The 23,803-nt window shown below is 40.0% G+C and overlaps 1 protein-coding gene across 1 annotated transcript in view; it reads right to left on the bottom strand.

Moving 5' to 3' along the window:
* Nucleotides 1-23,803, bottom strand: part of YES1 (YES proto-oncogene 1, Src family tyrosine kinase) — a gene marked incomplete in the record, with an annotated part of 1,508,191 nt that overhangs the window by 712,594 nt on the left and 771,794 nt on the right. The window contains 1 exon segment of the mRNA XM_044065234.1: nt 19,626-19,901. Coding sequence (XP_043921169.1) covers nt 19,626-19,893 — 268 coding nt within the window.

Here is a 23,803-nt window from a genome sequence, read left to right as displayed (position 1 = left end):
CCTGCAAGAGGCCTCCAAGGAATCACAACCACATTGCAAAGTATGCTTTCCAACCTGTTCTGCTGCATGCAATAATTCCTGTAATTCTTTATTTTCCATACAATCAGAAATCAACATCATTTTCTGTATCAATAAGCCCATAATATGCTGTTGATATTTAAGCATATGAAAATGGCAGTTTAAGGCCCTAATTGCCAAAATTGCAGACATATAAAACCTTCTTTCCCCCTCTATCCAGCGCCCTGGAATCTCTATCAGAGGGGGTAGGATGTTTGGCTGTAGAGGCCTTTACACCGTTGGGACCCTGTGAGATGGTTTCAGGATCAGGAGCAGGATTTTTGAATAGAAATTTGTGGGAGTCAGAAATCCTGTAATATCTGTCTGGCTTACTAGGAGCCAGAGGTAGGGAATCAGGAGCCATGCTTGATTCCGAAAACACATCATCAACAATGTCTAATACAGGAGGTATAGCCAAAGGCCTAGGCTGAGGAAGAAGAAGAAAATCCCTAAGCCTCTTTTTTGATTCAGAGAAATCCTGACTCTCCCAATGAAAATATTCCCTTAAAGTATGCAAGGTTTCGCCAAAAAAATAATCCTCAGGAGGAGATGCAGATGGGATGGATTCTTCTGCATCTGAATCCTCATAGGGTGGAATAGAAAATTTCTGATCAGAAGAGGAATCAGAAGAAATAGAAACTTGATCTGAAAATTCATAATCAGTGTCTTGCCTAGGCCTCTTGGCAGGGGGGGGGGGGTGGGAACCCCTGATCAAGTTAATTAAGTCCTGAGCCATTTTGATCATCTGTTTTTTAGGCTTAGAGGCCTGAGCACGTGGATCATGTGTCTGTTTTTTAGACTTAGAAGTTGTTTTTGATCTTGTTTTTGAAGCTGGCGTCGGTTTTATGTAAAAATGTTGAGGCCTGAAAACACCCTCAGAAGCCGGTGCCTGCTCAGCAGCTCCGGACCCATCCAAGGGAGAGACATCCGCAGGTTCAATACTCTGAGAATCTCGCGGCATACCATACTCTGCATGGGTCTCGGTAAAGGCCTGCGACTCAAAAGTAGCGGGTTTCAGGGGCTGCGAAAGTGCCTCAATGAGTACCAGCGACTGGCTTAGGAGAAACTTTGTTGGTTTTGGACCTCGACGGTCTGTCTGTCTTTTTCTTTGCGTTTTTTGTGAACTCTGGTAGTCGGACTGCTATCCGATGACATTTCAGGGTAATTAAATCTGTATCCAAAATATTTTAAAGCAAAAATATAGTGACGCTTAATAGTGCGTTGGTTAAATCTAGCACAAAACCGACAGCAAGGCATGTTATGATTTGGGCCTAGGCAAGGAATACAGTACAAATGAAAATCCTTATGAGGTATTTGCTTCCCACAAGTAATGCAATTAACAACTTTTACTGACATTGGTAAGGAGCAAGAAAGAGTTTGCCCAACGGGGTACTTAGCTTTAGTTGAAGACTTCGGTTCTGAAACTCGAATGCGAAAATTTCAGGAGTCGGCTGACCGGCACTTGCGAACTGCTTCTGCTTCGGGCACCGCACGGTAAGAAAGACTGATAAAAATGGCGTCGGCTGCATGTTTTATACCTCTGACGACCTGACGTCATGGAAGAGGACACAGCAACCGACGCAGGACCCCAGACTTTGTTATTCAGGTCGACTGAGGGCAACCTGCCAGCAGATTACCCAAATGTAATGACTGCAACAGTGAAACAACAAGAATATCTGGATCTCAGCAGTGGATGCAAAAGAAAAGTCCCTTTAAGGAAAGCCTTGGATAAACTAGGAGATGTTATACAAGTATGATTTTCACTCATGCGGAGAAAGGATATAGCAGCTTACTGTACTCTGACGGTGGAGTAGCTAGATCCACACTTGAAAAAATGTGTGTGAGAAAGTCTAAAGTGGAGGTGAGAAAGGATCAATATTTTTAACTGCCCAAATAGAAAACCTTTTCCATTTGCTTTTGTAAATTTTTCTAGTAATGGTTTTTTGGGAAGAGGACAAAATGTGAATTGAAAATGAAAACCTGGACTGGCAAACCATCACTGGAAGTGGAGAAAACTTCAGTCAACTTGACAGACAATGTTTCGGTGAGACAACCCTAACAGGCAAGAAAGTTGATGAGGGTCCTAGCCTAGCACCCAGATAGGGTGGACTAGATGAGGCTGGGGGAAGGAAACTACACTAGTCAAGTCCAATAAAGGGCTATGAGGAGGACTGTGACCTTCATCGTGGACGCTTTCTGTAAAAACTTTGGAATCAGGGGCTTCAGAAAAAAGGCATACAGAAGTCTCAGGGGCCAAGAATGCATTAGAGCATCCCTGGGTGACCCCCCCCCCCCCCAAGAGATTGGAGTGAAGAACTTGCTGCATTTGGTGCTGTGGGGAAAGCAAATAGAATGCAGCAAGGTCAGCCCCAGTGGCTGAAAATCCCCACCATTATTAAAGCATTGAGTGACCACTCGTGACCGAGTAAACTCAATCTTTTCAACTTGTACTCAAGGATGCTGGACTTCCTCAGGATGTGCATCGTTATTAGAAAGTGGCAAGACAATATTGCCCACTGCCACATTCTCATGGCCTCGACACAATGGATAAGATCAGGTTCCTCCCTGTTTGCTGATGTAACAACTGCCATGCTGTCTGTCTGGATAGAAATCAACACCCAATTGAATAGAGTTCTGAAAAGCGTGCAACGCTAGGAGAACAGCTCTCATTTTCTAATACACTAATGTCTAGACTGGCTTCTGTTTAAAACCATGTGCCTTGGACTGTCTTTCCCAGATAATGCCCCACTCACCCCAGTTGGGGAGCATCTGTGGTTACTGTGGCTTGAGGGTGGGGGAGGAAGAATGAATGGATGTTCTTGTAGAATACGTGGAAATGCCAGCCATCACTGTATGTGTGCTCTGCAAATCTTCATTAGTGACACTTGAAAATACATGGGTTGTTTTCTGATTGACCAGTGAACCACCAAACTCCACTGAAGTACTTACACTTAGGAATCTGGCTAGGGAAACTAATATGACAAACTGCCATGAAGACCAAAAGGTGAAGAATTAGTTTTGCTGGTAGTCTCTGATAGGATAAAATCTTCTGAGCTTGCTGGTGAAGCTATGTAACTTTTGTTTGGAGAAGTCATGTTATCTGAAGTTTTGTGTCGATAAGAGTTTTGCTAAACCTTAGCGATTGAACTGGCTGTGGCTTGGATTTTGTTAGATTCACTGTAATCCTCAGTGTCTATACACAGTTGCAGCAAGGAGTCTCTCGCTTGAATGAGTAGACTCCTGGAAGGTTGGTAACAACACACGAATCACTAAAAATGCTAATATTTAATAAGAAGCTTTCGGGTTATCCACCCTTCATTAGCATGTAAAAACAGTGAACTTTTTCAAGTTTTAAACAGAGGTTCAATTAGAATCACATGATACAGTCAGCCTACCAAATCCTGTTCATTTAATAACAATTAAAACAATTAAAACTTAATGACTAGTTTCTACTTGCATTATATATAAATATGTATATAAAAATAGCATAAGATGTCAAGGTAGAATAAAATGCAAAACTATATACAAAAATAAACCCATATATAAGAAACATAGAAAGATCATAAAATTTCCATCAAATATTATCTCTGTCTTTTTACCAGTATCGGCTTTAAACTAAAAGTACTATTTAAGCCTGGTGGTGAATCTGCTTGCAACCTGACAATCCATTCATATTCTCTCAGTTCAAGTTCATTATTTATATCACCCCCTCTTGGATTCATACTTACTACATTTATACCCCTAAATCTAAATGTATGTGTGCTGAAGTCCATAATATGTTTAAAAAGACCATTATTTATTACTTTCCTTTTTATTTCTGACTTATGTTCAATTATACGGCCTTTTAATTTTCTCATAGTTTTTCCTATATAAAATGCTGTGCACATTGTGCATGTTGCTAGATATACTAGCTTTGTTGTGTTACAATTTACTAAACAATTAAAGGCAAACCTTTCTTTTGTTACTGGATGCTGAAAGTCTTCACCTTTATCAAAAATATCCATGCAACAGGTGCAATTAAAGCATTTATATGTTCCTTTTTTACCATGAGTTACTATGTCCTTATTCTTAAAATCAAATAGCACAGCATTTGTTTTAAGGTCTCCTCATTCCTAAAAGCAAATTTTGGTTTTGGACCTATCAAGACCTTTAGTTCTGGCATTGCTAATAAGATTATCCATTTTTTTCTATAATATCACAAACTTCTTTTGTGTTACCATTAAATGTAGTCACATATCTTACTATATTCCTATCAATATTTTTGTGCATACCTTGTACTAGTAACATTGAATCCTTATCAAAACTAGGCTTATTTATCTTTCCTGCCTGAAAGAACCCCATTATATATAGTATTTATACTGTGTATTGGGTAACCATTCATAATAAATTCATCCTTAATTAAGTTTGCTTGATCTATAAAGTTTATTTTCCTCAGTATTCAATTTGCTAACTCTTATTAACTGTGATTTAAGAATACATTTAAACGTATGGGGAGCATGCATGCTGTTTCTTTTTAAGTATCTATTCACATGCACCTCTTTCCTATAGATCATGGTTTCTATTTTATCTGGTTTCTTATATATGTTCACATCTAAAAATACAATATTTTCAGGTGATGAAACCATTTTAAACTTCAAAAAACTTGTGGTTGTATTTAGATATGTAACATAACTTTTCAACTCTGTCAGTACCATTCCAGACAAAAAAACAGTCATCCACAAACTTACAGTATGACTTTACTTTGCTGTTAAGCTCATTGTAATCACTCAATATATACTCCTTTTCCCATTGATAGAGCACCAAGTTCGCAAACGTATTTGCAGGTAAGGAATGCTATCAAAAATAAACATTTTTTGTCAGAACCACTTCTAAAAGCATACAGATATTCTCTATTTCTCTATATTGTAAATCTGTTTCTGTACAAAGAAAACTTCTTATCACTTCCACACCACAGTCTATCGGAATGACCGTAAATAGAGAAGTATATCCAGAGTAACGAACAAGAAGTTAAAATTATTTCCTTGTTCGTACCATTTAGAAAGCTTTTCCAAAAAAAATGTGCTGCCTCTTTTATGATACTAGTACATTTTGATAAATACCTAGATAGTTTCTTCTGCAAATACTTGGATATAGGTTCCGTTATATCTTGATTTAACAATTGATCTGTTCAACTATTTTACGGTACCTTGCCCTAAGACACCACAAATATATGGGATTCCTAAAATCCATAAATCCTTAGAAGATCCACCTTTGAGGCCTATAGTCTCAGGCAAAGGATGGATGGGAAAAGGAGTATATATTGAGTGATTACAATGAGCTTAACAGCAAAGTAAAGTCATACTGTAAGTTTGTGGATGACTGTTTTTTTGTCTGGAATGGTACTGACAGAGTTGAAAAGTTATGTTACATATCTAAATACAACCACAAGTTTTTTGAAGTTTAAAATGATTTCATCACCTGAAAATATTGTATTTTTAGATGTGAACATATATAAGAAACAAGATAAATTAGAAACCATGATCTATAGGAAAGAGGTGCATGCGAATAGGTACTTAAAAAGAAACGGCATGCATGCTCCCCATACGTTTAAAGGTATTCTTAAATCACAGTTAATAAGAGTTAGCAAATTGAATACTGAGGAAAATAACTTTATAGATCAAGCAAACTTAATGAAGGATGAATTTATTAGGAATGGTTACCCAATACACAGTATAAATACTATATATAATGAGGTTCTTTCAGGCAGGAAAGATAAATATAAGCCTAGTTTTGGTAAGGATTCAATGTTACTAGTACAAGGTATGCATGAAAATATTGATAGGAATATAGTAAGATATGTGACATTTAATGATAACACAAAAGAAGTTTGTGATATTGTAGAAAAAAACTGGATAATCTTATTAGCAATGCCAGAACTAAAGGACTTGATGGGCCCAATACCAAAATTTGCTTTTAGGAATGAGGAGACCTTAAAACAAATGCTGTGCTATAAAGATTTTAAGAATAAGGACATAGTAACTCATGGTAAAAAAGGAACATATAAATGCTTTAATTGCACCTGTTGCATGGATATTTTTGATAAAGGTGAAGACTTTCAGCATCCAGTAACAAAAGAAAGGTTTACCTTTAATTGTTTAGTAAATTGTAACACGACAAAGCTAGTATATCTAGCAACATGCACAATGTGCACTGCAATTTATATAGGAAAAACTGAGAAAATTAAAAGACCGTATAATTGAACACAAGTCAGAAATAAAAAGGAAAGTAATAAATAATGGTCTTTTTAAACATATTATGGACTTCAGCACACATAAATTTAGATTTAGGGGTATAAATGTAGTAAGTATGAATCCAAGAGGGGGTGATATAAATAATGAACTTGAACTGAGAGAATATGAATGGATTGTCAGGTTGCAAGCAGATTCACCACCAGGCTTAAATAGTACTGTTAGTTTAAAGCAGATACTGGTAAAAAGACAGAGATAATATTTGATGGAAATTTTATAATCTTTCTACGTTTCTTATATATGGGTTTATTTTTGTATATAGTTTTGCATTTTATTATACCTTGACATCTTATGCTATTTTTATATACATGTTTATATATAATGCAAGTAGAAACTAGTCATTATTAAGTTTTAATTGTTATTAAATTAACAGGATTTGGTAGGCTGACTGTATCATGTGATTCTAATTGAACCTCTATTTAAAACTTGAAAAGGTTCACTGTCTTTACATGCTGATGAAGGGTGGATAACTCAAAAGCATCTTATTAAATATTAGCATTTTTAGTGATTTGTGTCTCATTATACAAATTCTGCAGTGTGAAAGAGTTTTTTAGTAAGGGTTGGTAATAAGCCAGTCATCCAAATATGGGAATACCTGGAAACACTACAGTTGTAAATGAGCTGCCACTACTGCCATACGTTTAGTAAACACCCTAGGGGCTGTAGTGAGATCAAAGGGCAGAGATCCGAATTGGAAATGACTGGCTCCCAGTTGGAATCTAACATTCTTCCTGGAACATCTGTCCATTTTTATGTGGTAGTATGCACCCTGAACATCTATCGAGCACATCCAGTCAATTCTCCTCAACAGGGGGAAGAATGGCCTGAACAGTGATCAGCCAGAATTTACATCTGATACTTCCAGGAAACGTTTGCTTTACAAACTTTTTCAAGTGGCTTACGTCCAAAATTAGCCTAAGGTCCCATTTTTTTCTCTGATACTAATAAGAGGCTTGATTACATTACAAATCCTCTCTGGTCTGCAGGGTCCCCTCTTGGATGAGGATTTCTTAAAAGCTTCATTTCTGAAGCAGTTCTTCCCTTTGTGAGGGTGGAACATACGGAAATCTTTGAGGGTGTAGAAAGTGTACAGAAGGGGATGAAATAGCCTCTGGTACGGATTCTTTGCATCCATTTGTCTTGAGTGTTGGGCGTCCAGGTAGTTGGATGGAGAGACAAGTGCCCCTGACTGCTTCCAGAGCAGATAGGAATTTACCATCTTTCTCATTCGATAGTCTCTAAATTATGGACCAAAAAGAGTTGCTCTATCATAGGCAGCATTGAAGGACATCTTGAAATATTCCACAAAGTCACATAGCCACATCCAGGCATGTGCCCTTATGGAAATACCTGTGTCAGATGCTCCAGATGCACCCTCTGTGGCACAGGAGATAAAATGCATAGAGGTACTGGATAAGGACTGTAGGGCAGCTAAATGTGAATCAATATATTTTCTCTGATGCGTAGACAAGGTCCTTGGGAGAAATTTGGCAATCTCCTTGGTCAAATCCCTCTGGAAATGCATATATGTGCCAAACAATAAGAATCTCTCACCGAAAAAACAGATGAAGTGTAAACACAGTCCCCAAATCTGTCCAACACATGAGATTCTGTTTGGTAGATAGCTAGAGGAATTCTTTTCTGCAAATTCCTTCTTAGTGGCTGTAACCACTAACATGGAATCTACTGCAGGCCCCTTGCTGTAATGGGGATGGTATTTTTTTTTTTTTTTTTTTAAAGGAAAACACTCAGCTGTGTCCAGCTCCTTCCACTCCTGCATAAACATCAGGTCTAAGATTTCATCGACCAGGGGGACTACCCAAGAAGTAGATGGGCCAGAAAAAGAAGTTATGTACTCACCATAACATTCCATTTGTATTGTTCATTTTCATTCTTCCTCAATTGTTGGGTTTGGATGTGACCCTATGATCCAACTCAGCCATTACTAAAGCTGTGGTAACCAAAAAGCTCTCGAGCTTCTCCATTACCCACAATGCACCAACCCCTAACATACTTCAGATCTTGTTTGCTGATTTTACCAGAAGTGGTATGCATTAACATGCATAAAGTATACATAAAACTGTACGTGCCCTGTAGTGAAACTGTTTCAGGAGCTCAGTCAAAAGGACAGTGGTTTCCTTATAACATCTCATTCATCTAAAAGTCTGTTGTCACAAATGATGGGGGTTGGTGGGCGGGAAGCTGAGGAAGAATAAAAAATGGACAACATAGATGGAATGCTATGGTGAGTACATAACTTCTTTATATGATGATGTTAATTTTCATTCTACCTCAACTGTTGGGACAGAGTCCCCAGCTACTTAGAATTCCAGGTGGACTCTAAGGAAGGATATTCCTGAGCAGTTTAACTAAATGATGATCTACCCCCCCAGAGGCCAGACATAATTTGCAATGAGTAATAAAGTTGTGAGGACTGGCCCATGCTGCGGCTGTACAAGTCATCCATGGAAGCTCTTCACAGAAGGAATGAAGTTGCTGCCATGGATCTAGTTGAATGGGCTTTGACAGGTTTTGGTAAGGTAAGACCAAGTTTGTTATAGATAAAAGAAATGCAATCAATCGGTTAGCCATCTGGCTAAAATCATTTTGCAACTGGTTTACCCAATTTCAAATCTGCAAAGAAAACGAACAGCTGCTCTTTTTTCTGACTTCTTTGGTCCTACACAAGTGCAATTGTCTGTGAACATCCAATGAATGCAACATGTAATTGCCCTTATTTGTGAATTTAAGAAAGAGCACTGGCAAATTAATGGAAGGACTGATACTGAATTCTGACACCACCTTCAGAAGGAAAGAAGCATTTGTTTGTACCGTAACTCTATCCCCATGATAAAACAAGTAGGAAGGTATTGAAGACTAGGCTTGAATTCCTGAAATTCTAGCTGAAGTAATGGCAACTAGAAAGACAGTTTCCAAGTAAGAAATTTAAGTTCACATTTAGCGCTGGTTCAAAGGGGGAACGTATTAATGCCTGCAGTACCAAGTTCAGGAACCATAGTGGAGTAGGGTTTTTAAAAGGAGGTCTTAAACAGTGCCTCTCAAGAATGCTCTGCACAGTTTAGCAGAGGCTACTGAATAACCTTCAAATCTAATATGGAAATTAGACACTGCTGTTAACTGAACCTTAATGCTAGAGGAACTAGCTCTTTCTTTTTAAAAGTAAAGCTAAAAATTCAAGTATGCTACATATCGAAGCTGACAAGGGGTCCCATAAGATTTTGTTGTGCCCAGCAAACAAACCTTTTCCATTTACATGAATAGAGATTTTGTGTTGAGGGTTTATGGGAAAACAAAAGGATATGGCAGACAGGGGAAGACAGCACTGGATGTCTGGCTATTAACGGAACTGGAGAAACCAGGCCGCAAGATTGAACTCTTAAATGTCTGGGTGAATCATGCCCGCTGGGTGAGACAGGAGTTCTGGAATCGGCTTCAGAATCCAAGGTTGAGAAATTAGATGAGGCCACAGGAAGGAGAACCAAACCTGTCGAGGCCAGTAAGGTGCAAAGAGAATGACTTTGCTCTTCAACCTGGCAGCTTTTCGCAGAAATTTTGGAATTAATGAAATTGATGGGGTAGGCATAAAGTAGACCAGGATGGCAATCATGAAAGTAGAGCATCCCTCTGTGATTCCCCCTACGGGGGATCAGGGCAAAGTAGATGCTACATTTGTTGTTTGGGGAGAAGCAAAAAGGTCACAGCAAGGCTGGCCCCCATTGACAAAATATCATTTGTGTCAGTTTTTTGTTGAGAGACCACTCGTGAGGTAAAAGAATGCACCTGCACAATTTGTCTGCTATCACATTGGACTTCCCCCTGAATGTGTGTTGCTAGGAGAAAGTGGTTGGATGAACTTGTCCATTGCCACATTCTGAGTGCTTCTTGAGACAAGGGGTATGATTTTGTCCCTCCTTGTTTGTTGATGTACCAAACTACTGACATATTGTCTGTATGAATAGCAACTGCCCCTGAAGAGAGCATTCTGGAAGGCCTGCAATGCTAACAGCACTGCTCTGACCTCTAGGACATTTATATGCAAGTTGGCCTCTTCGGGGACCAAGTGCCTTGGACTGTTTTCCCCAGAAAGTGTCCCCCCACCGCAACTGGGAAGAGTCCATGGTCACTGTGACACAAGGGAAATACTGCCAGCCCAGCTAGCTGGAATTTTGTAAATAATTGTATGTCATTTGTGAATACCAGCATGATGCAGTTGCTTGTCCTAACAAATGTATTACAACTACATGTCAAGTGTACATTAAAGTACTGGTACAGAAATGTGTGTTAAACAGGTGTGTACAGTACTGAGCTTCAAGGATGTGTCCGGAGTGTACCCTACTGGAAAAGAACAGAAATGTATATAAACTACATACCTGTGCAAATGCAAGCTTTAATAGTAGAAACTGGAACACACAGTTAACTCGCAAAACTTCAAAAAAATAAGTTGAAATTAAATTGTTTTACGATTGTGTTATAAAAGTTAGTTTCAATGCAGCAAAGAGACAGGATGTCTAGAACTAGGGTGCCTTTTGCATTGTTTTAAGTATTTTACTGTTTTATGTCTTCTAGCAACTGCAAACATCTGAAGGCTATGTATTTTTCACAAGCATGTCAAATGCTACAACGGGGCGTTTAGCTTGGAAACTTAAGTCAGGTGACAAAGTGATATCATCCAAGCTAACCCAGCAATAATATCTGATATTAATTTAAGAACTCTCTCAGAGACTGCATTTTGTATTTTGACTTGGCTCTAGCAAGAACATCCAGTCATTACCAACTGCCAGTTGCCTTTTTTAGGGAATAGTAACTCTTTTTAGACATAGTTAGGAATATAACCTATAAGTAGTGGCTGATGGTGGCTGTACCTTACAGTCTGGGCAGAAGGGAGCAAAGCTAGTAAACCTGTCAGTCTTCCCTCACCAATCTCAGAAAATCAGATAAATCTACACTTGAGGTCTGCTATAACAAAATACAATGCTTGCCTCCAATACCTCACATCTCATACACCACTGCTCTGCCCTAACAAATCTCAACTGGCTAGAACTCCCTCAATTTCTACTCTACAATCAAGTTATACTAACCCAAAAATACTTTATTACCCCGAGAAAACCCCAGCATTACAAAACTTAATACAACCTTACTCCAGTACTAGGGTCCTACACTCCAATAACAAACCTCTCTTACAAGTCACTATAGCCAACAACTCTGCAGGAGCTTCTCTCTATTTGAAATGTATAGCCAAAAAATGGAATACTCTACCCACCAATATAATAGCCACCACTACCTTAACCCCGTTCAAAAATGCCTAAACATACACTTCCAAGTCAACTGGACAGTACAGTTGTGTACACTTACTATAAATGTAGATGTTCGAGTGTATTCACTATTGCAGTCATCACATTTGGGTTAGCCATGCCAGTGTAGCCCTCGGCCAGCCCGAATACCAGAGGCTTAGTATTTCTGCATCGGTTGCGGTCGCTTCAGGACTGACGTCAGGTCGCCAGTAGTATAAAGTAAGACACCCGACACAATTACATCAGTTTTTCTTGCCCTAACCTGTCAGGAGCCCCCAAGTAGGAGCCAGGTTCTGGTGGAAGAACTCCACCAGTAGAAAGTAAAGTAAATACCAATATGTCCCTTCTAAGGAAAGAGAAGTAAAACGGGGATGGAGGGAGGGAAACCAGGACTGCAACAGTGAATACACTCGAACATCTACATTTATGGTAAGTGTACACAACTGTACTATGTTCTTCGTGTTTCACTGTTGCAGTCATCACATTTGGGTTGATTCCCAAGGCTAAGGAAATGCGTGGAGGCAGTCAAGGAAGCTAGGGGCTGGCTAGGATACCCTGCAAGACTACAGAGGCAAACCCTGCCCTGGATTTGGAGAAGAGAGACAGGTGGTAATGTTTGGTAAAAGTGTGAACAGATGTCCAGGTGGCAGCCTCCAGAATGTCCCTGGTGGGGACTCCTCTGAGGAAAGCTGCAGAGGTGGAGGCTGCTCTGGTGGAGTGAGTCTTGACCCCCTTGGGGGGGGGGGGGGCTTTCCATGTTGCTTGTAGAAGAAATGGATGCAGTGTGCTATCCATTTGGAAATGGTTTGTTTGGAGATTGCTTTGCCTTCTGCCCCTGTAGCAAAGCTAATCAGCAATTCATCCGACTTTCTGAAGGATTTAGTCCTGTCCAGATAGAATCTGAGCTGTCTGTTCACATCTAGAGTGCGCTGAATCCTTTCCCCTTGTTCTGGGGATTAGGAAAAAAGGTGGTCAAATGAATGGATTGGTTGAGAGACACAGTGGACACCACCTTGGGCATTAAGGGGGCAGGTTGAGATTTTCCAACACAAAGTTAAGGTCCCAAACTGGGACTGGTGCTCTTCTGGGTGGCCTCAAGTTGCTAGCCCTTCTTAGGAACTGTTTCATCAAAGGGTGTGAGAAAAGGGGCTGCTCAGTGGGGAAATGAGCAGAGATAGCAGAGGCATGAATTTTTACTGAGGAAAAAAAGCGCCACTGTGTAGCAGGTCAGCTAAGCAATTCAGGATGAGAGGGAGGGAGGGTTGTGCCACACTGGCTCCCTTAGCCTGAATCCAGGTATAGAACTTCTTTCATTTGTCAGTATAAGACTTTCTAGTGATAGGGTATCTGGCCTGACGTATAACATCTAGAACCTGTTTACTGAGGTTGGCAGATTGACTGGGGGGGGGGGGGTGTTAGGGAATAAGTCAAGCTGCCAAACTGAGTGTCTGCAATTGGGGATGCATGAATTCCCCTTCCCTCTGGGACAGGAGGTTTGAAATCTGAGGGAGATGCCATTGTGGCAGTGGGGACAGGCTGTGCAGCAAGGGGTACCAGTGCTGGCAAGGCCAGTCTGGAGCTATAAGAATTGTCCTTAATTTTTCCTCCTTTATTTTGAGCAGTACCTTGGGGATAAGAGGCAGTGGAGGAAAGGCATAGACCAATAGACTGCCCCAGGGGAAAAACAGGGTAACCACTTTCCAAGCCATGCAGCGATGCTCCCTGGTGCAGAATTTGCTGGGCTGATACTTGGTGTGGGAAGCAGAGGTCGAGCTTCGGGGTGCCCTATTTCTGAGTTATTAGGAGGAAGGTTCTTCTATTGAGCTGTCACTCATGTGGGTCCAATGAGTTCTGCTTAATTGGTCTGCCAGAGAGTTGAGAGAACCTGGTAGGAATTGTGCTAACAGGTGGAGTTGTATGGCAGAGGCTGTGTGCCAAAGGGTCATGGCCAGCCTGCATAGAGGGTAGGAGTGATTCCCTCCCTGCATGTTGATATACCACATAACAGTGGTGTTGTCTGTTTTGATCAGGAGAGCCCCTGGGGAGAGAAGGGGTTGAAAGCTATCAAGGTGTGCTGGACAGCCATCATCTTTTTTTGGCTGATGTGCAGAGGGATTTGCTGTGAGCTCCACTGGCACTCCAGGCATAGTCTGATGAGTCTGTGGTGAGGGTCTAGGCGGGAGGTGGTGATAAAGGTAGCCCCTTGTTGTGGGAGCATGATTTTGCATTTTGCCCAAAAAAAATCTTTTCTGAGGCAAGGAATTATAGGTATAAGAGTCTCCAGGTCTAGAGAGTGTTGACACCAAAGGCTTTTTAGGCACCACTGAAGTTTCCTCATATGCAGTCTGGCATTTGGAATGAGTAGCACGCAAGATGCCATGAACCCCAGAGATTGCAGGATCTTCCCTGCAGATAACTGGGGTCTAGTGGCTAGTTCAGTGAAGTAGGCTGTCAGGAAAACTTGCTTTTCTAGTGGAAGGAATGCCATCTGGGATGCTATGCTTAGGCTTGCTCCCAGGAATATAATCCTTTGGGTGGGCTCCTGTTTTGATTTCTTTTCGTTAATTCTGTACCCCAGGGATGTTAGTAGAGACTTTTACAAAGGCAAGGTGCTTGAGCAGTTTTTCCTGGATGTCTGCCTGAATTAGGCAGTCATCTAAGTATGGGTAAATTTGGATATTCCTTTGTCTGCAAAAGGCAATGGCCGGAGCCAGACATTTTGTGAAAACTCTGGGAGCAGTAGATATGCCAAAGGGAAGCACAGAGAACTAAAAGTGCTGAGATCCTGCCCTGAAACGGAGATATTTCCTGCATGATTCCCTGATAGGAATGTGGAGGTAGGCCTCTTTTAGATATAGGGTGGCTAGCCAAGCATCCTTGGAGAGCATGAGTAGAAGGCTACTGGAGCGTGAGCAATTTGAATTTTGGGATCACCAGGAAGGTGTTTAGAATGGATAGATCGAGGATGGGGCGCCAGGTGCCCTCTTTTCTGAGTACCAGAAAAAAGTCTGGAGTACAAACCTTGGCTTATCTGTTCTGCAGGAAGGTGCTCTACTGCCCTCAGAGAGCATTGAAAGGACTTGCTTTTGAGCCTCTGCCCACTGGTTTGGAGGTAGATCTGGGAACCTTTTGGGGTTGGAAGGGTATGGAAAGAAAATTTGTATTCCTGGGATACTATGCTGAGAACCCAGTGGTCGTTGGTAGTGGTGGCCCAGGTGCTTGCATGAAAGGAGAGTTTTCCTCCTAGGGGTAAGTGAAGGTGGGCAGAGGGAGGGGGTGGGGGAGGTGAGTCATTGTGAGTTATTACCATAAGGGTGTGGATTAGAACTCCCAGGTTTTGAAGTGGAGGTAGTCCACTGCTTAGATTTCTGCATTCCCTGTGGCTGCTGTCTAGAGGGTCTGGTTCCCCGGGGTCTCGGGTGGACTGGCTTAGTGGGAGGAAGAAAGGACCAGTGCTTGGTGGAACAATGTTTGCAGAACCTGGGTGGCTGAACCTTTAAGAAATCCTTAACTGTCCGCATAGATTTTGCTTTTTCTTCCATCTTTTTTAAGACCTCTTCTGCCTTAGTGCCAAATAAGTTGCCTTTGTGCAAGGGGGAACCCAACAATTTACATTTGACATGGTCTGGCAAGGGCTGTTACTTAAGCCATGCATGCTTTCTAATGAAAGATCCGATGACTGCTGCCCTGCAAGAAGCTTTTAGGGAATCAAAACCACAGTACAAGCTGTGTTCGTTACTTGACTTTCAGAATGCATTAACTTTTGTAACTCTTTAGATTCTGCACAAGCAGGAAAGGAAGACATTTTTTGTTTCAGGAGTTCCAGGAAATGTTGCTGAAATTTTAGCATATGGAACTGACAATTTAGTGCCCTGACAGCAAGAGTAACTGAATTGTATACTGTTTTACCCCATCTGTCTAGTGCTCAGAAATCCCTAACTGAGGGGGTGGGATTCTTAACAGCGGTTGCTTTAATCCCTTAAGGCCCTTGAGAAATTACCTCAGGGTTGGCAGTAGGATTTTAAAAAAGAAATGTGTGTGAGTCAGGGACTACAGTACCTGTCTGGTTTTCTGGGTGCAGGAGGGAGGGTGTCAGGAGTCAGGCTGGATTCTAGGAAATCATCCTCCACAACATCCAGGACTAGAGGGATGGCCAAGGGTCTGTGTTGTGGAATAACTAATAATTTCCTGAGTCTCCCATTGGAAATGCTCCCTTAAGGTATGAAGGGTTTCCCCAAAGGAAAAATCCTCTGGGGGAGAGGCTGACGGGATGGAATCCTCTGCATCAGAATCCTCATAAGTAGAGAGGGGTTGCATGTCTTCATAGTCAGATGCATCAGAATCATCTGACTCTTGTTCAGACAAAACTACAGGGGACAGATCTCTTTTCCTTTTGGAAGGGGTAGCTTGGCTTCCCCCAATCAACATGATAAGGTCTTCCACCATTTAAGGCATTTGAGACTGAGGCAACGAAGCAGGTGCCTGAGATTGGGTCATCTGTTTCTTGGGTGTGGTTCATACAATGAGCCTAAGAAACTCTGCTGTTTTTGAAGGAATGGTAGTCGTGAAAGATGTTAGTTTGTGTCAAGAATTGGCAGTCCAAAGGACTTCCTCGGAAGCCGGTACCTGCTCAGCGGCTCCGGGCCTATCCAAGGTAGAGACAACCGCAGGATCCTTAGTCGAAGAGTTTTGCTGCATACCGGACTCCAAAAGGGTCTTGGTAGCAGCCTGTGTATCCACAGAAGCGGGCATCAGGGGCTACAAAAATGCCTCACTGAGGACCAGAGAAGTGATGACTTGCTTAACGGGAGCGTCATTGGTAGGTTTGGATCTGTGCAGTCCATCTCAGTCTTTATCTTTATGTTTTTTTGGAAGATCTGCTGTCAGATAGCTTACCAAAGCCATATCTGAGTTCGAGGACTGTAAGCAGAAATATCTAGCTACAATAAGGACCCGAAGATGGATAGTTCTGGCGTTGAACAAAGCAGAGAAGCAACAACAGGAGACCTCATGGTCTGGGCCTAAACAAGTGACGCAGTAAGGATGAAAGTCTCAGTGTGGTATTTGCTTTCCACAGGCGAGACAACTGTTAACTTTTTCTGACATCGGTTAGAGCAAGAAAAAAAGATCCCCAATGGGGTACTTAGCTTTAGAAGACTTCAGCTTCAATTTGGTAGATGAAACTCGGGTAGTGGTTGACCAGCACTTGTGTGAACTGCTTCTGCTTCAAGCTCCATGGCAAGAAAGATTGATGTAATGGTGTCGGCTGCCTTACTTTATACTACTGATGACCTGACATCTATAGCAACCATAGCAGAAATACTAAGCCTCCGGTATTCGGGCCGGCTAAAGCCTACCCTGGAAGGGATAACCTAAACGTGATGAACTGCAACAGTGAAACATGAAGAACATCTGCAATTTTAACTCTCCAAGCTAGATTACCTCCAACATACTTCTGCCCACTCACATCAACCTCCCCAATCCATAGTGTCAGGTAATTAAACCCCTCATCAGTTTACAAGTCCTCCTTCTTCACATCCTAATCTTCCTTCTAAACTTAATCCTTGCTCTAAGTTTAAATGATATCTCTGAACAGACCTTCTAGAACTATAATGCTAAATGTTTGTCTGTTCTAGAACCATAATGCTAAATGTTCATAGGTAGGTACTAGGCTCTGGCACCAAGCATCTGTTTTTGTAAGGCCCTTTTGTAGTATATTTAACATCATTTGGAGATTCAATAATAGCTCCCAGTTTGCAGTCATCTGCAAACTTTGTTAGCCAGAGTCCCTTAGTGTTGGCCTGTACTTCAGAGAAGTAGATGCCAAACAAGTGCGGACCCAGGACTGAACCCTGAGGTACTCCACTTGTCATGTCTGGAGCTGGATTTGGAGTCGGCTATTTTTATAGTGTGGGTTCTGTCAGTAAGACAGTTGGCAACTCATCGAGTGACGTAGGGATTAACGCCCAGCTTAGTAAGTCTATGATTCCAGAGTGGGGGATGGTGTCAAAGGCCTTGGCGAGGTCTAGATAGGCTGAGTGGACTGCCTTACCCTCGTCCACGGCTCTGGAGACTGATTCGAAGAAGTCAATCATGTTCAGGAGACTAGATCGGCCTTTCACGAACCCAAACTGGGTGGGGTCCAGTGTTTGAAGGTTACCAATGTCTTTGTTTATAAGTTCCATGATAATACGTTCCACAGCCTTGCAGATCAGGCATTCACGACAAAACAAGAAAAAAATTGTATAGCAGCAATTAATCAAGAGCTTTCATCTGTTTATTCAGAGACTTTTTCAAGATAACAGCACACTGTCAACAGCCACTTTTTAAATGGAAAAATTCACCCCCTAATTACTGTACATCAATAAAAATTTATTGTCAGTTAAAAACTCCTATATATATTAAACAGTTACATACACCTTTTTAAAAATGTATATATAAAAATATATATATAATATAAATACCACTTTGATATGTGAAACATATAATATATAATATAATACAATAAACTTCCACCATCTAAACATTTATTCAATATAGAATAAGCTACAAACTGTGTGTGTGTGTGTGTGTGTGTGTGTGTGTGTGTGTATATATATATATATATATATATATATATATATATATATATATATATTTATATCTAATTATCTATCTGATGCTTTCAATTTTCGAAAACAAGCTAGAGACAGGGCATCATTAATACATGGCCAGCTTGTTGCATTCATTCTAATCTGCTAATGGCCTCCTGTTTTTCTAGTTGAAGTGTCCATGGGTAACCCAAGGGTTGGATAGATAATTTGATATATATATATACAAGGAAACAAATACAGGATAATCAAGGGACCACACACACAGCCACAGCAGATATGCTAAATAAAGCAAATTTACCAGATATGCAAGAGGAACTATCAAGCATACAACATATTCTTTGGGAACTATCCTTAGTTTACACAATAGGCATGGTCTTTACTGTATTTATCTTTGAAGGTTATAAACCCAGCCTCCTTCCTACCCCATCAGGAAGCCCATAATGATTTTTATCAGGCTATGTTTCACTGGATAATCAAACTACAAACAGTCTGCACACAGTACCTTCCCACAACATTAACAAAAAAAAAGTATATACACATCCTGGAAATTATATATAATACAGTAAAACCAGCAACATCATATTCTTTACATATTAAGCCAGTTTTAGGTATTTCTTGTGTAAATTTGCCACCACTGAACCCAAATCATTATCCATGAGAGCAGTATGAACCAGATGTCACTTCTCGTTACAAACTACCATTCTTCAAAGTCCTCCATCACAGCAATCTACAATAACAGGGAACAAAGACAGAAGGGAGGGTTGCTTGTACAGGCATCAAAGAAAAAAATGATCCCATAGTGTAAAATCCAACAAATACTCAAAAGAAATTGTGACAATAAATCGGTCCTTGCATATAGTCAATTTAATACATAAGATTAAGTGTTTTTGCCTTGACAATTAAAAAATATTTCAACAGAATCTAATCATTTCTGAAAGGAAATGTAAACAGACGTTAGGAATACATCATGATTAATTTCTAAACTGGTTAAACATGTTAAATGATTTCAGCATTAATTACAAATATCTAAACATTTAGAATAACAGTACTAAACCTTAGAAAATGTAATACATTTAATTAAAATTATATTCACATATATTTCTGTCTTAAAACAATCATGGCAATTATTTATAACTTTTCAGAATAAGATACAAGTACACATGCTACTGAAAGGTAGGTCATTCAATGTGCAGAATTTCATTATCACAATCAAAATGACTAGGGCATTCAGTAATCCTGCTGTAACAAAAACTAAAAAAATGATCTCACCATTTAGTAGGGCTTACATGCCACTACAATTCAGATTACTATTTTATTTCGTATTCTACAACTGAAAATGCTATTTGTACTAAACTTTTGGTACTGGCGACACTTACTTGTCAGTCCTCCTGGATAAGAACATGCTGGCGCAACTGTAAATGAAGAAGCACCTCCAAATGGTGTCATTCCTGATGATCCCCCAAATGGTGTTATGGAATGACTGTTAAACTCAGTCGAAAGCCCTCTGTTTGCAGGTGTCTGGAGTACACTGCTAGAATTTGGTCCACCATAAGTGCCAACTGGGGCATTAACCGAATCTGGAGTGGTTTGATTTACAAATGTTATTGATGAACTTTTGTTCGGCTTACTTTTTATACAACCCATGGTCCCTTCTGTGAAGGAAAAAAGTATACAATCAGTATTCTGCACACAACACATTTTCATGAACTATTTTATAACCTAACATTTTCATCATCTGCTGAAGTATAAAGATCTGACACTATATTACTTAGAATTTTAGATGCAGCTATAAAACAAGGTCCAGTTCCTTCAATTCCTAAAATGTGTTTAGGTATCTTCAAGTCAAGTGAAATCAGACACGACATATATGAGTACGCCATTATCACTTGCCTCAAAGAGGGAACCCTCTGCAGTGTCTAACAGCTAGGAGCTCCTCTTTGAGGGCTCCCTTCTCAGCACAGTTCTACTACCTGCCGAGACATTTAGGGCCACATCTCAGAGGGTACACCAACTCACACAAACCATAGTTCTGCCTTCAATGAACTTGAGCAAGCAAGAGCACAATCAACATTTATCACATGTGATGACTGACGTTTCATGCACCTGACTTTGCACCTATTATTTTAAATTACCACAGTCAGGCTTATGAAGTATACCTAGTCGGAAAGTAGTAAATGGAAGGGAGTAGCTTAGCCTGCATTTGAAAGCAAAGGACTTATTTGTCTGATCACAATTAAATGTTCATCATGGGGAGCTGTGTATATCAAGCCACACATTACTACGAGCATAATTTCTTTCATATGATTACAGTCTGACAGCTACTCGAAATGTGGCAAGACTGGGGGTAGTCTTAAGTTTAATAGAATCTAACATATCTCTACCTAATCACAGGTGAGCAAGCAGAATGGAGAAGGGATTTGGGTATACTATGGACAGAATTTGTTTCATTATATCATGCAAGTAACTCCAAAATTAAAATCATGCACAGATGTAAACTAATCCTTACTGCTGTCAATTACCCCATATCTGCTTAGGGAACTGGCCTGGAGTTCTACTATATTAATGCCTGCATCCAAAAATACACACTAGTAAGACATGGGGATAATTAAATAAAGGGGAAAATTTGGTGGACTCACAAAATTAACATGCAAAACAAATGAAATGTACTACTTAGCTTTCAAAACATTAGCCTAGTCATAAAATCTTACAAAAGAGTAGAAGTTACATGCTTATTTTACAAAATGTAACCACTAACTCAGCTTGACCATAAAGGATGATACTAAAAATAAGGTGTTATTGAATTACATCAGAAAACGGAACAGGAAAAACTGTGAACATTATCAATTAACAATAATGTTTTCACCCAACCTAAGGACACAGTGAACATACTTGCAATAAAACACTGTGCTAATGTCACAAAAACTGACATGCCAAGAGTACTATAGACCTATGGAGACATGCATTACATAACTAAAGATAGAGTTTTAAAATTATTTCTGACAGTAGTCTTTATTTGCATGGGACAGAGTGACATATCTTGTAGTTTTCTATTCAGGATGAAGAAAAATCGAAAAGCCTCTATTATCCATGTTAAAATGTCTGCATATGGGCAAGTCTCTGCTGTGGCGCACAGTAATAGCAGTTCACAAAAGGGGAAGGGTGGAGTTGTATTAGATCTAAACAATTTTATACCCAACAACCTGACAAGAAGTTTAAGTAAAATCACTAAGATAGCCACAACAGAGTTTATCCAAAAGGACACAGGGAACCTACTTTTGTTAGACATGGAAAGTGGAGTTGTGTAAAATCTTACCATAATGATAGATGTCCTTCTCTTCACTGCTGCAGTTTTCTTTAAAATAGGAATTCCCCGTCAGGGGTGGCCCGACATCTGTCCATTATATCAAAGCCTTTAGGCAGCTAAGGGTACACCGTATGACACACGTATGCTCCCCACGTACAGTGTAGGGCATAAATGTGACATCCAGATGCAACATCCTCAACCAATTTTAAAAAAAATTCCTACATTATACCATTACACAAAGGAGGTACAACTACAGAGTAACTACAGATCAATTGCAATCCTATCCCCTTTGTCAAAAATTCTGGAGAGATGAATCAATGCACAATTTATGCAGTACATCCAGTCAAATAATCTTCCCTCCAAAACTTTGCATGAGTTCATACCCTACCACATAACTGCTCTCCATAATTTTACCAATACTATCAAACAGCACAGGAATAATGGCAAATTAGTATCCAGCTTTTTTCTTTTATCTACAGCATCTGACACCATATCCCACCAATCTCTTGTGCAGGTCTCTCTCATTCATTTCTTGGCTCCTTAGTTACCCTAACTAATGAGGAGCAAGCCATTAAAAGGAAAAAGAACCCCTCATCGTTTCAAGATGTTGTTGGTGTACCACACAGTTCTTTTCAACAGTTTCATAAAAAAGCTACGTACTGCCCTCAGCATGCTAAAACAGGAAAATATTACAATGATTCTACCCTAATATGTGCAGACCCATCCACATCCATACTGCTGATGATCACAATCTCACTTTCTACAGCTGAATCTTGACTGTAAGCCTCATGCGTCTTTATCCCAGCAAAACAAAAATGATATTCTTCGCTCCTAAGCAATACCTCAATAAAACAATTTTTACTATTGCTTTACTGAAAAAACACTAAAATTGAGAAAGTAACCTCACATTTGACTACCATCACTAAATTATTAACAAGTCACATCAGAAATTCCGCTCCTTCTATAGGCCTAAATAATATCTTGCTTACTACTCTACAATGACAGCATTACCCCCTCAAACTACTTACTTCCATCACACCTGTATGCCTCCACTATTCTTACACAAAGCCAAACTCTCCTCCTGATACTACAAAACAGCTACATTTGCCGACAGCCTTACATACAAATCACATGAATGAGATGCCCTAAAACAAATGAATTGGCTTGAACTACCCAACTCCGTCTTATTAATTCTCCAAAAAATGTCTAGCACTAAGAGATTCCTTATAGCCTTACTCTCCTAGTAGGGCCCTGTATTCCAGCGAAAAATTATTTCTTAGAAAAAAAAAGCCAGTGACACTGTATACTCTTCACTAGGTTTCTGAATTATGGATCATCCCAACCAGATGGCAAAGGACTAAAAAACTCTCAAGTTTTCCGCCTTTGCTTAAACATCTCCTCAGTCAGTCCTGGATTTGCTCATGCTCCTCAATGGGGAATTTCCTCATCTTGAGCTCTTAATGCACACCCCATATATCATTAATGTTCTTCTCCTTAGCTGATTTACATCTACCATTTCTCCACTTTAACTCTTCAGTATAACCAAACACTCTACAAAATATTTTCTCAACCTCCACCTACTTCACAATCAATAAGTAGCTCTTACATGCACTATACACAGCAGTCATCTTCTATTAGGATTATAACTCCTATGAAAAATCTTATCCTTCTTTTCACACTAACCCCTTTCACTATTTTACTTGCATCATACCCCATATTCTCTCTCTCACTCTTACATAATACCATATCTTTTGCTTCCCACTAACCTCCTTTTCCTATCATGCTTAAATCAAATCAAGCTTCTCTAAGTTATGTGCTTTCATGGACAGTCCATCTGTCTGACTGATATGCATACCTCTATAAATAATATATTTTGTACACTGTAAACTGAAATGTACAATCCACTAACTAGCTGTCAAGAATTTTTCTTTACTGAACTATACTACAAGCATTACTTCTGCAAACTACAAGTTTTATTTTGTTAAGTGTACTTCCTCATCATACGTAATGAAATTGTAAATGCAAATTCATCATATGCAGTGAAACTGCACATAAAAAGTACAGCTGTGTACACTTACCATAAATGTAGATGTTCGAGTGCATTCACTGTTGCAGTCATTACATTTGGGTAATCTGCTGGCAGGTTGCCCTCAGTCGGCCTGAATATCAAAGTATTGGGTCCTGCATCAGTTTTATTCATTTTTTCTTGCCCCAGATGTCAGGTACCCTCCAAATAGGGAGCAAAAAGAA

Source organism: Protopterus annectens, chromosome 3.part0 (genome assembly GCF_019279795.1).
Source record: "Protopterus annectens isolate FY-2018-M chromosome 3.part0, PAN1.0, whole genome shotgun sequence".
NCBI lineage: Eukaryota > Metazoa > Chordata > Ceratodontiformes > Protopteridae > Protopterus > Protopterus annectens.
This window is presented reverse-complemented; position numbering and strand designations above follow the sequence as displayed.